The sequence below is a fragment of the Pyxicephalus adspersus genome, chromosome 8 (assembly GCF_032062135.1).
Source record: "Pyxicephalus adspersus chromosome 8, UCB_Pads_2.0, whole genome shotgun sequence".
NCBI lineage: Eukaryota > Metazoa > Chordata > Amphibia > Anura > Pyxicephalidae > Pyxicephalus > Pyxicephalus adspersus.
In genome coordinates this window covers 64,675,257-64,687,083 of record NC_092865.1, presented here as the reverse complement: position 1 = coordinate 64,687,083, position 11,827 = coordinate 64,675,257, and the positions used below count along the sequence as shown (strand labels likewise).

The 11,827-nt window shown below is 37.9% G+C and overlaps 1 protein-coding gene across 5 annotated transcripts in view; it reads right to left on the bottom strand.

Annotated features, from left to right (window-relative positions):
• Positions 1 to 11,827, bottom strand: part of WNK2 (WNK lysine deficient protein kinase 2) — a 154,102-nt gene that overhangs the window by 58,616 nt on the left and 83,659 nt on the right. For all 5 annotated transcript variants that reach the window (XM_072420972.1, XM_072420971.1, XM_072420974.1 and 2 more), the window contains exon 8: positions 5,660 to 5,924. In XM_072420972.1, coding sequence (XP_072277073.1) covers positions 5,660 to 5,924 — 265 coding nt within the window. The remainder of the gene's footprint in view (positions 1 to 5,659; positions 5,925 to 11,827) is intronic.

Below are 11,827 nucleotides of genomic sequence, written 5' to 3'. Positions count from 1 at the left end.
TTGCATTTAACGGCTTTGCTCATCATAGAGCAGTGTTTCTTGACCTTTTATCCCATTAAGAGAAAGAGACATAGTAGAGGTTCTTTCTTCCAGTGGTAATCAAGTTGTGCTGACCCCTTAGTGTTAAATATGAAAGTAAAACAAGGAGAAATAGTAGAAGGAGTTATTCTTTTTTATGGCAGCTGGCTGTTTATTAGCTCAATATTTATGTGTACATGTACAAATACGATTTCTACAGGAATATGTGTAACTCTACTGGCCCATGAATCAAGGCAATGCAGAACAGAACCTTTTGCAGCTTGAGCTACAGAGCCTGTAAATAAAAGACTGTAAGTCCTGATCATCACAAAGAAACTATGAAAGAGCATTTAAAAAATGATCTTTCATCTTTTTTTTTAGAACTGGGTATATTATATTACTAAACTGTGCCAATCACTTCCCTAGCCATTTACAATGCCTACACATGATCCAGACAGAACTGGGTACTGCTTAACTAAACCCATCATTCTTTATGGACCTTCAAATGAAACTGAAAATGAGGCACTGTACATTATTTATATTCTGAGAATTCAGAGTCTACATAATATTATTACTTTTCTATGCATTTCCAGTAAATGCTGCTTTGAACTGATCATTTTCTACTATGAAACTCTAATACTATTGTCATTATAAGGAGATTAGTAAATCATGTGGATTTTAAGAGGTTAATTATATATTTATGGAAGGATGCACCCCAGTCTGAGCAAGACAATTCATTGCACTGTAATCAAATCTAGCACAACCTAAGAGGTTATGTATCCTCAGAAAATGCTGTAATGTGACTGCCTGGGTAATAGTATTATTATTTCTGCAGCATGGTTTTATTAACTAAAAGTGGCAACAGCATGAAGTTTTTAAAAAATATACTTTAAGCCTAACTGACCTAAAGGTACACTACAGATAAAAAAAACAGCTTTATCTGCATACTGAAGAACAGCCTACATTCCAAGTACATAGAAGCAACCAAACCATATATCATTATTGTATGGATAGAACTGTCCAACTCTAGCTCTTGGGTGTCACATACATGCCTTACCTTCATTTACGGTTGACTTTAAATATCAGGTACAAGTTATTTTTGAACTGACAGGGCGTTTTTTAGTGGCATATATAACACACATTCTTTTTTTTTGTTTTATAAAATTTCATAAATAGTTTAACACGAACAAATGAAAAAAATCAATACATAAAACTTTCATATATTGCATGAGTTGTAGCAACTCTCTCTAACAACCCTCCTAATTAACTTCCCTGGCAGTCTGATTAGGTCAGTATTTTAAATGTCAAAGTGGTACGATGTTCTGCATGGATTTTTTTTTGTATTGTAGGTCTGTAATTCTTAGGAATAACTCACTGAAATCTGTCCAAACAAGGGTCTAGTAGACATCCCGGGAATGATAAAGTTTGAAACACAAAATCATAAATTATAATATAATAAATAAATATAAAAAATAAAACTATAATAATATATTTACTGTAATAATTTAATCAAATTAAAAACACTGAAAACTGCAGGCAGTGCACTGGACAAAGGTTTAGGGACAAAACTGTGGGCTACAGTAATGTAATCTGTTTAAATTGGCCACCAGGTCACACCCCCAGCGCACCACATACGCTCACATGTCCGATGATCACACCGGGGATGCGAGGGCTTCACCGGAAGACACCGCAGGCTTGTGGGGACCAGGTAATCCCTTTACAATGCCACCCCGAGTGTGGCTCAGGCTTACCGCTTTTGGTACTGAAAATTAGGCCCGAGCCATGCTCGGGAATACCACTGTTAGGCCCCGGTCAGACTCCAGCTAAAAGGCCAAGTCTGTTTTGACGGAATTCAGTTTTCATCCTTTAGGTTTGCTATACTCACCCACTCCTGCAGATTTTTACCAGCATTTCTTTCACCAGCCAGTTCTGAACAGGTACTTCTGGGTATGGAGGAGCAGGTGAAACAATGCCCCAAAGAAATTCACACCCTGTACAGGACTCCTCCAGGACTGAATTTTTTCCTAAAACTTGCCAGGACTTTTGAGGACCCTTACCACTCTCCATGTTCCCCATTTCATATAATCATTACTGTATTCATAAATATATCACAGATTTTGCCCCAACAGGTTACAAAATCTAATAGTTTTTAGCCAGCATGAGCAGTAAATTGCAAAAAGAAATGTACAAGAATATGAAAAGGAAGTATAACCAAAGCATATCCATATCCGATGTCACATATCTATATATTATAATTGTCTATTTAAAACAGAATGTTGTTGAAATATACTAAAAATTATTTTTGGAACGTATGAGTATTTGATTACTTTTTGGGCTGTGTGTATAAGTGAACCCAGTTTTGTGAAGAACTCCTTCCACATACTGACCCACTATACCCTAAGATCATCTCTCTCTTTGGTTAATATCCGACATATCCAGTACTTATTTCACGGTTTATAAAGTAATTAAAATGTATATTATCTGATGAATTTGTATGTTTTAAGGACTGTTAACGATTAAGTAATACATATCATGTTGTTCCATGAATCATGTTCCTGGTGAAGCAGTATATATTTCTGCGAAACGCGTCAAATTATATGTAATCATGGAAATAATAACTTGTACAGACACTGTTCGTTAATTTGCTCTACAAAAACAGTGTTTTAAGTATTTTGTATATATAAATTATGTTTCTCTGTATATTTAAGAGTTGTTTATTTAATGCCTTTAAAGTCATGCTTTTGTTTTTTGTTGTTCTGCTGTATGTTATAGGATGCGGCTTTGTCTAAATAGGGGATGGGTGACTATATCTTAATGTTTGCATTGTCCATACAGGTAGTCCCCGGGATAAGGACATCCGACATACGGACACCTCCTAAATACTAACAGGGCTTCCCTGCTTGCTCGTGTGCGGGGCGGTGGGGGGGGGGGGGCAGTTTGCATGACTTGAAGAAATCTTTTTGCTAAATACAGCTGATGGTGTGGGTGATCTTAGGGGGGTAATCTCTTCTGCAACATCTTGTAACTTTTTAATGACAAGACAAACTCTGCCGTTGTTTCTTTTTGCAAACCAAAGCACGGCTTGCTCCAGAAGTTAATGAATGGCTAGGCTCCATAAAGTTTTTTTTTTTTTTGCTTTGTTTGTGATTAACTCACAGTGAGGATTTTATACAGTAACTGACACCACACTGCCTAATAATATATTGAGAAAAACATCTGTCCTAATTACATTTAATAAAATAATGTACCTGTTCCGACTTACATACAAATTCAACTTAAGAACAAACCTACAGTCCCTATCTGTAACCTGGGGACTACCTGTATATTAGTTTTATTTACAAGGTTGCTAATATAAATAGTAAAGTATATTCTATGGATGATGGGAAAGCATATTTACAAATTGTCACAATATTCTAAGCCAGCAACACAAGAAAATATTCAGTTTATTAGTTGCTGTACAAGGGTTTTTGTTTGAGCCAGAACAGACCTTTTCCTTTGATATCTCCCCACCATAAAGGTCAAGGAAAAAGCAGCTTGATGAAATTTAGAAGGAAAACGTAGGTAAGCTACAGGTCAAAAGCATTGCTGAGCAACTCAGAATCATCTTGACTGAATCTGTTAAAGTGCAGGATGAGCCTAATTTGTAATAGGCCTAAGGTATTACATCTCATCAAGTATTCACTATGGCATGTGCATAAGCAGTTTCACATTACATTATTGAAATAAAATTATAAAATAAGACTCTAGCAGTGGACTATGTCTGCTTGGTCTAATTTGATTATGGAAATCTTGTCTCTTTCATTTAAAGGTAACCCCCTACATACTTTATCTTTGACAAATCTTAAATAATAACGACTGTCATTGGAATATTACTTTTGAAGTCGACTCCCAGGGAATTTAGAACAAAGAAAAAGGTAGGGAAGTCAATACTAATGTATGCATGCATGAATCATTACCTTGAGCAAGAAATCAAAAGAGCTGTAACAGATCTAAAGCTAGGAGGGCAGTCACTACTCAAATACAATTCCCGTCATTCTGCACAATGTCATTGCGTTATTTATTATAAATATACACTATATAAGTAATATGTACCGTAAAACATAAAGTGGCATTATATATGGCAAGCAATTTTGAAACCACTGACCAAAAAAATGCCAGCAAGAAGTCTGCTTGAAAGGGTTTTTTGCTTGTCTATTCTGCATAGGAATAGAATTAAATAAACTAGATTCAATCTGCCACAGCTAAGCCAACAATGGGATGGTTAGCCACTAAAAAATAAAAAGTCTCATGAGATCTAATCCTGCAAAATTCCATCCACAATAGTGACAGGTGACGTGATACTAATATTTCAGAAACCCAATATTTTTGCGTATAAAATTTATACAAAGTGGTTAAAAACTTCTCTTTTTGAATAATTTTCCTTGTACAACATATGATTCATACAAATTAGAATTATCTTGTAAACAAAAAGGTCACGGGGGACTAATATATGCATTAGAATTCACAAGCAATGTTTGACGGTTTGTACATTGTTATTAGATCACCCGCTAAGCTGGGCTAATTAGACTAAGCTATGATGAACATAACCATTGTAAATATAAAACAGAACTCAAGGGAAAAACACAGAATGCAATGCCAAGTATACATATAGTGATAACTATATACATTTTTTTTTTACTGCCTTCTTTGCAAGAAAAAGCCATCCTTCACAAGGTTTGAGCCCGTAGCAGGAGATGAAGAATGGCTCAAACAAGCGAGACATTCCACCATTCGAATAATACTGTCACTGGAAACCTTTCTTGTGCTCTGGGAAGTGATTTGTAGGAATCTAAGCAAGCCATTGTAAATATGCATGCCTACATTTATATTACCAGTTGATTAAGTTGTAATGTTCTGAATATGGGGGGTAAATGGGAGGGCAGAATCAAAGGTGATGCAGTCATATGCATGTACCGTCAGTAAACCGGCTATTACAAAAACTTTTTTTAAATGATTCCAGGTGTCTTGGATTACCAAGGTTCTCCTATAAAGGTCTATTTTCTTCGTTCTTGAAGAGTAAATCTGGCTTACGCTATGTTGTCTGCCTAATGTCATTCCAAGAACGCATGCGGTTAAGCTCCTATGTATCCATGACTGTATTAAACACAGGGCTCTGTAGCTCCTGTGGATGACCTCAAGTCTCAATCTCTCAGAGCCTGCAGCCAGCCATGCAATGAGCAAGTTAAAACTGCATGCATACCTAAAATATTTATAAAAGTTTTTGGCAGATGGAGAGTCAAACCACCACTCTAAGCTTATATTCCTTCAGCTGCACACCTCCTTATCCTGTTGGAATTTATCATTATTAAGAATGAAAAAGAAAGATGTGCAACAAGCGAAGAAAGAGCAACAGGGTCAAGAATTAAGAGCTCTTGCGGTTGTGTAATCCAAGCCTGTGCAGAGGGCAAGGCTGTAGGTACCCAAAAGGTCCACCAGCTGAGACAAGACCTATCATCCTGATCATTAGGGGAGAGCAGAATTAGTATCTGTAGGTACAGACAATACATTTCAGAGATCATATATTACAGGTATGGTGTCTGTGTTTTTTTCTGCTTTAATATTGGTACCATGAATTAGGCAGTGAGTAAAAGCAGGTACATACATGCTACAGAGGTTATGCTGGCAGGCAGTTTGGGCAAAAATGAATGCTGGTCTATCTCCAATTCTTCTCCTTCATGCTGACCTATGTGGGTCGAGTGGGCAAGTGGTGGCAGGGGGGTCTGGGGTACGTTCATCTGTTCCAGCACCTCTGTCTCTCCATTCTCCGGCCATATTCTCTCCCGCCTCCATTGGATTAATGCCACTCGATCGCGTATCGACTTTGCTACGATCTTCACATCACTTTCATGGAAAAATCCAGACTCAACCTGTAAAGATATCAGCACAAAAATAAATGTATGGTCTGTGGTTTAGTTTTTATTGATCTTTACACTGAATTGCAATATTGATGAAATGTAAAAAAAGCAACATGCAATTTAAATGTTTAATCTTCGCTCTTACCACCAATTTGCTGACATAAGACTTTATACTACAATACAGTGCAAGACGTAAAATGGAACTTTGTACCTTTATACCCAGAAACTCTACTTGGTAATGTTGCTGATCATGTTATGCCTTGCTGGCATTATTAGACACTGATTTAGAACTAGCATGAAGCAAGAGAAGTAAAACTTCTGATTGGTATGCTTGCCCTAGGATCAGTGAATCAGAGGATATTAAAATTATTAGACAAACAAGTGCAGCCTTTTTTTTCTTAGCACAATTTTGTTTTAAGAATTAAAAACAAAATGTTGAAAAAAATAATAATACATTGACTAGAGTCATACATCTTCAGGGAAAAGCAAATTACAAGCACAGAACAGGTCACATAAAAAAATAGCTGCAACCAAAACACTGCAGAACAGGAAATTAAAAGTCCACTTGTGAATAATGGGAGTTATCTTTTCAGAATTGCAGCAAGGGTACCTGTCCCCAGCACACAAGACAAGCAGTCATTTTGTTAGGTGAACAATGCCCCACTTAGAAGTCTGTTAGTACTGATTAGAGATTACAAACACCTAGGTCTATAAGTAGCTTTGCTAAATGGAAAATACTAATATGAAAAAAAATACATTATACTTAATATTCTTATCTGGTGAAACATTACCTGCTCATTTCAACCCACACCAACTGCTTAAAAAAATTAGAGGCTAACAGAGTAGAGATTAGAATATAAATGTGTGAGCATTTTAGAGAATTAGGTCATTTTTGGAGTGTGTGAAGGTATTTCTATAATTCCATTATAATACTTAAAAGCAGGAGTCGGCAAATTTTTTGGACTTCTGGGCCATTTTAGGAGGTCAAGAATGCACACTAGGCCAGAAGAAACAAGGAGTCCAAGGAAAGGTTTTTTCCAATCATGGCTGCAAGCAAGCAGCCTCAGTCTTCTGCGGTGCGGTTTCTCTACGTGTGCGCATGCTTGGCATAGAATTGCCCCTTGAGATTTGACCGCTCCAAAGTGCTGTTGGTGTCGTTGCACACTAAACATGGGGCTTTGTTGCCTCTTTGGACGAAAAATAATTTATCAGTCCATTCGGGGTTGAAGACACAACGTTCGAGGTCAACCTTCCGGAGACTGGTAACTGCGTGTTACTTCTGCTGTTTAGGCATAGTAATTGGGGTTACTGTGCGGGAACTCGATATAGCGGGAACTCGCAATAATGCAACAATTCAATCAGGCTGGATCCATCAATAAATAACTAGGGGGACGTTAGGCCGGACTGGAATACTGGCTAGGGCATATCCAGCCTGAAGGCCAGGGTTTGCCTACCTCTGCTTTAGAGCAACATCAGATCTTACTTTTCCTTATACAAATATATACCTCAAAGTACACAGCTCTAATGCCCTTTTTATGAACTTGTCAAATGATCTGAAAATCTTTTCAGCTATCTTTTTGATCCACCCCTGTCAGGCACTATACAATATTTTTTTTCTACTGTAATACACAAAGAAATACAACTTTTTCAAAGCTGTGCTTGGATAGAGAGGGAGGAAACAGCTAAGTAATGAAATTATCTTTATACGCTCCTCCAATCAGCAGGTTACACTGCACAGTAACTTCTGGTTGGTTTACAATGCTGTCCCTTCCTTTTCTCTACATCTGTACAAGACTCCTGTAAATCATTTCACATCTGCATCAAAGACAGATCATATTACCATAAAATTACCCTTTTTAAAATACCTGCCTACACTTCTTTTACACTACACATAAACTCTCTAATTACCACATTATTAGGAGTTAGATAAAGCCCTGCAGTAGTTCACTCAATGTAGTGTAATTTTCTGGAATACAAACCTGGGATAATGAATAAGTTATGGTGCTGATTTATTTCATGTAGGTGTGGATTTCAGCTTGAGCTACTGAGTTATGTAAACAGGCTTTGTACAGTGAAAGGTCCATCAGCTGGCTGGATGAAAGACTACATAATACAGTGTTTTACCTAGATGCAGGGAAGCCGTAGCCAGATGGTCAAAGAGTGAGGAGGACAACAGGTGATAAATTAAGTGTTCCCAGTTGTTTGCGCCATAGGAATCCAGTAACTCTTATAATTGTGCCAACTTTCTACTGCCACTCCCCCCAACCTATTTGTTTCAATTTTCTAATACCCACTCCGGGTGGTATGCCCGGCTAAATATGGCTAGGTTGAACACTGTACTCGTGTAATATTACCAAAGAAAAACTACAGTTATATTTTTTCTACTGGTTTATGTATATTTTGTTTTGAATTGATTGGTTGATGTAATTTTTGGTGTCTTTTAGTTATATTCAAATTGCCTTTGTGCAGGAACTCTTCATTAAAACATGTTCCATTCCGTACGAACTGTTCCAGGAAAATAATGTAAGCTGCCAATTTTCACCTAGTTTTGGCTGCTTTGTTGATGTTCTGGCTTCAATGCATACCTAGAGTAAGTACCGTGTTTCCCCGATTTTAAGACATCCCCATTAAATAAGCCACCCCCGATTTTTGAAAAAATAATTAAAATAAGACACTCACCCGTGAATAAGACATCCCCCGATATTTGATCCTGTGTGTGTCTCCTTGATGCTGGCTGCAGCACGTGTCTGCTCCTGGCTGCAGTGCAGAGTGAAACTGAAAGTAACAAGCCGGCATTCTGCACCAGGAAGCAAGCTGCTGATTCCTGCCCTAACAGAGATCCCTGCCCTAACGGAGATCCCTACACTTAATTACCGGTAAGTGAACAGAAGGGGACAATCAATGGCATAGAGTGATCAGAAGGGGACAATCAATGGCATAGAGTGATCAGAAGGGGACAGTCATTGCATAGAGTGATCAGAAGGGGACAATCATTGGCATAGAGTGATCAGAAGGGGAATATGAACGGCACATGGAACATGAGTGATCATGAGTGACTTTCAACAATAAATGTGTACTGTAGTCTTCTTCATGGAAAAATAAGACATCCCCTGAAAATAAGACCTAGGGCATATTTTGGCATTTCAAAAAATATAAGACAGTGCCTTATAATCGGGGAAACAGGGTATGCATAGGCAAAGCCAGAAAATATCAACATGCTGTCCCCGGGGTGCACATTACGGACCTAAGAGAGCCAGCCTGACAACTAAGCAGGAGCTAAAACATATGAAACCAGTCATGGCAGCTTTAAAGTTTTCAGGAGAGATTTTCTTTAAAAGTGAGTAAAAGAAGGTGAGCTAACTATATATACTGTCCATATATACTTCTATACAGAATAAAATATATATATGGACAGCTGTACAGAAATATATTTATATGTGAACATATGTTGTATATGCATACTTCCCATGGGGTATGCCATACCCCCCTAACCCATCCCCAACATCTGTTAAAAACAGTTACATTTTGTCCTGAACTCCATGCTAAGTAAGCAAAGTGCACCATTCCAAATGGTTAGCATGGGCACGTGCATCTCTTAAACCGTTCACCTTTGCTCCTATCACATATGACATTGTCGATGTTACAGGAAGGAAGAAAGATTTTAAAAATTCTATTCAGACTTGCACTGTCACAATGCGGTACCAGTGCCAAATCGAACAAACAAGAATAGCTGAATAAGGGGAGATTAGCTAAGCAGCAAGAATGTGCTCACTGCCATCTAATGCTGGGCACAAGATTTCCCTATAGCTAAAGTTAATTCCAAAGTTGGGTGGCCACAGAAGTGGTAATCTAAAGTGCCTTATGCTCTAAATTTTCAGGAAATTAAGCTGCAGAATGGTGGAGGTTTGCTTGAAAAATAATAAAATGTACTGCAGAGACATTGGGACAGCTTGAGAAGAGGCTGAACAGGCCAATTTTTGCTTTAACCAGTCAATAGGGAGCTCTTCACAGAGAATCCCAGATCATTCACAAGATCTAATCTCTGGAAAGAAATCTGAATCTACCTTGTGGATTCCTGCCAGTTGGCAGTCACCCATAGGTGGCAACCATATCTGATGCCCAGCCTGATTTAAAATAAAGCTGGTTCTAAACGAAGATGTTCCCAGATAGCTTTAATACAACTGTATTCCATAAATCAAGGGTAAAAATTCAGGAAAACTAAGGAAAGTTGTTTGCTGCACCAAAAGTTCTCTAGAGGGTATCACTGAGCGCTGGGTCCTAGAAGCTAAAACCCAATGCTCCAACAAGCGGCAATAAGCAGTAAGCTGGTTTGTAATGTCAACTTCAGCATACCGTTAAAGCCTTTAAATGCAGCAAACTCCCTATTTATCCTGCACAATTTCAAACATTAATTGATTGCCTGACGCAGTTTCTATGAAAGTGCTGTAATGGATTAGCACGCCACGCTCTTTGTCCACTTGGGCTGTACCTACATTTTCTTCCAGCACGGAATCATCTTTTTTTGTGATCAGCGAGAAAGATTGATCCCATTACTGACATTCTCCTCTTAGAATACAAACACACTATTGATCCAATTAGAAAAAGCAATTTTCTTCTCCGGCTGTTTAACCATTTTTCAGGCATCTAATATTTGATCTAGTAAGTATATCTTCAATATTTCAAGAAGAATACACAAACCATATGGCCTGGTCCAACAAAATTGTTTAGGCATTTAAAAAAAACACAGGAACCTCTTCTTTCATTTTCTACCAGATTTCCCCATGCTTTGAATTAAAGTTTAAAATTAGGTTTTCTATGTGGTGATGCCACACATCCTGAGATATGCCTAAGCTGTGCCATATTTAAACACATGCCTATCTTGCATTTCTGGCTATAACAAGAAACGATCTGAGCTTCTTTCTATGAACTCAAAGGAAACTATAAAGAATAAAATACAGGAACTGCCATTAAAGTGGAGCTAAACCCTTACACAAAAGTAGGATCAGGCAGGTCCCTTTAATGCAGAAGAGACCGACAATGTTCCTTTTACAACAAAACAACTTTACCTACCTGATCATAAATTTTTTAATAAACTCACCTGTCCAGGTTCCATTGCAGACACTGTCATTTTCTCCATCCTTGGATTCCGATCTTTGGTCATCTTGATTGGCTGGGCAGACAGCCAATACCTTTCTGGCACACAGCAGATCCAGGCATTGCACACATGTGCATCTCATTGTTTCATTTTTAAAAGGATGTAAGAGATTGTGCAAAGTGTGTTTTATAATAAACCTGCCTGATTGCACTTTTTGTTTTTGTCCAACTACAGCTCCTCTGTAATAAATATTACAGCCTCTGGAATGGTCATTCATTGCTACAAAACACATGAATCTGCAAGTGAAATCACTTTGTGGCCGGGTGAGTTTGTATTCACCACACCCAGAAATGTTTGATAGGAGAAGAGTCTAGGCATCAGCAATGTGGTGAAGTTTAAATACCAGCTCTGCCGGAAGCGTAGGTTTATACCATATTCTTGTGAATATGGTGTGAAAGGCCAGTTTAGTTTAGTCTCAGTAGGATTGTTTTAAAGATACAGGAATGCTTATTGTGATTGAGGTTGTATTAGTGAACCTGCAACATTAACAGAGTTGAGTACTGTCTATGATACTTTATTTGCAATAACAGTTACATTTTCAGAACAAGCATTTATGGCTTCTACCTCCACTTCTTTGGTCAAAGCAGGTATAGGGTACACTGCAAATGTTCCAGTTTTTCACACACACCAGGGTCAGTACTGGGGGAGCCAATAATTTAACTACATGGTTATGGAATTATGTCCATACAGGATGTCTAAAATCTACAAGCAGACCTGGATGTACTGTTTGATTGGGCAGCCAAGTGGCAAATGACATTTA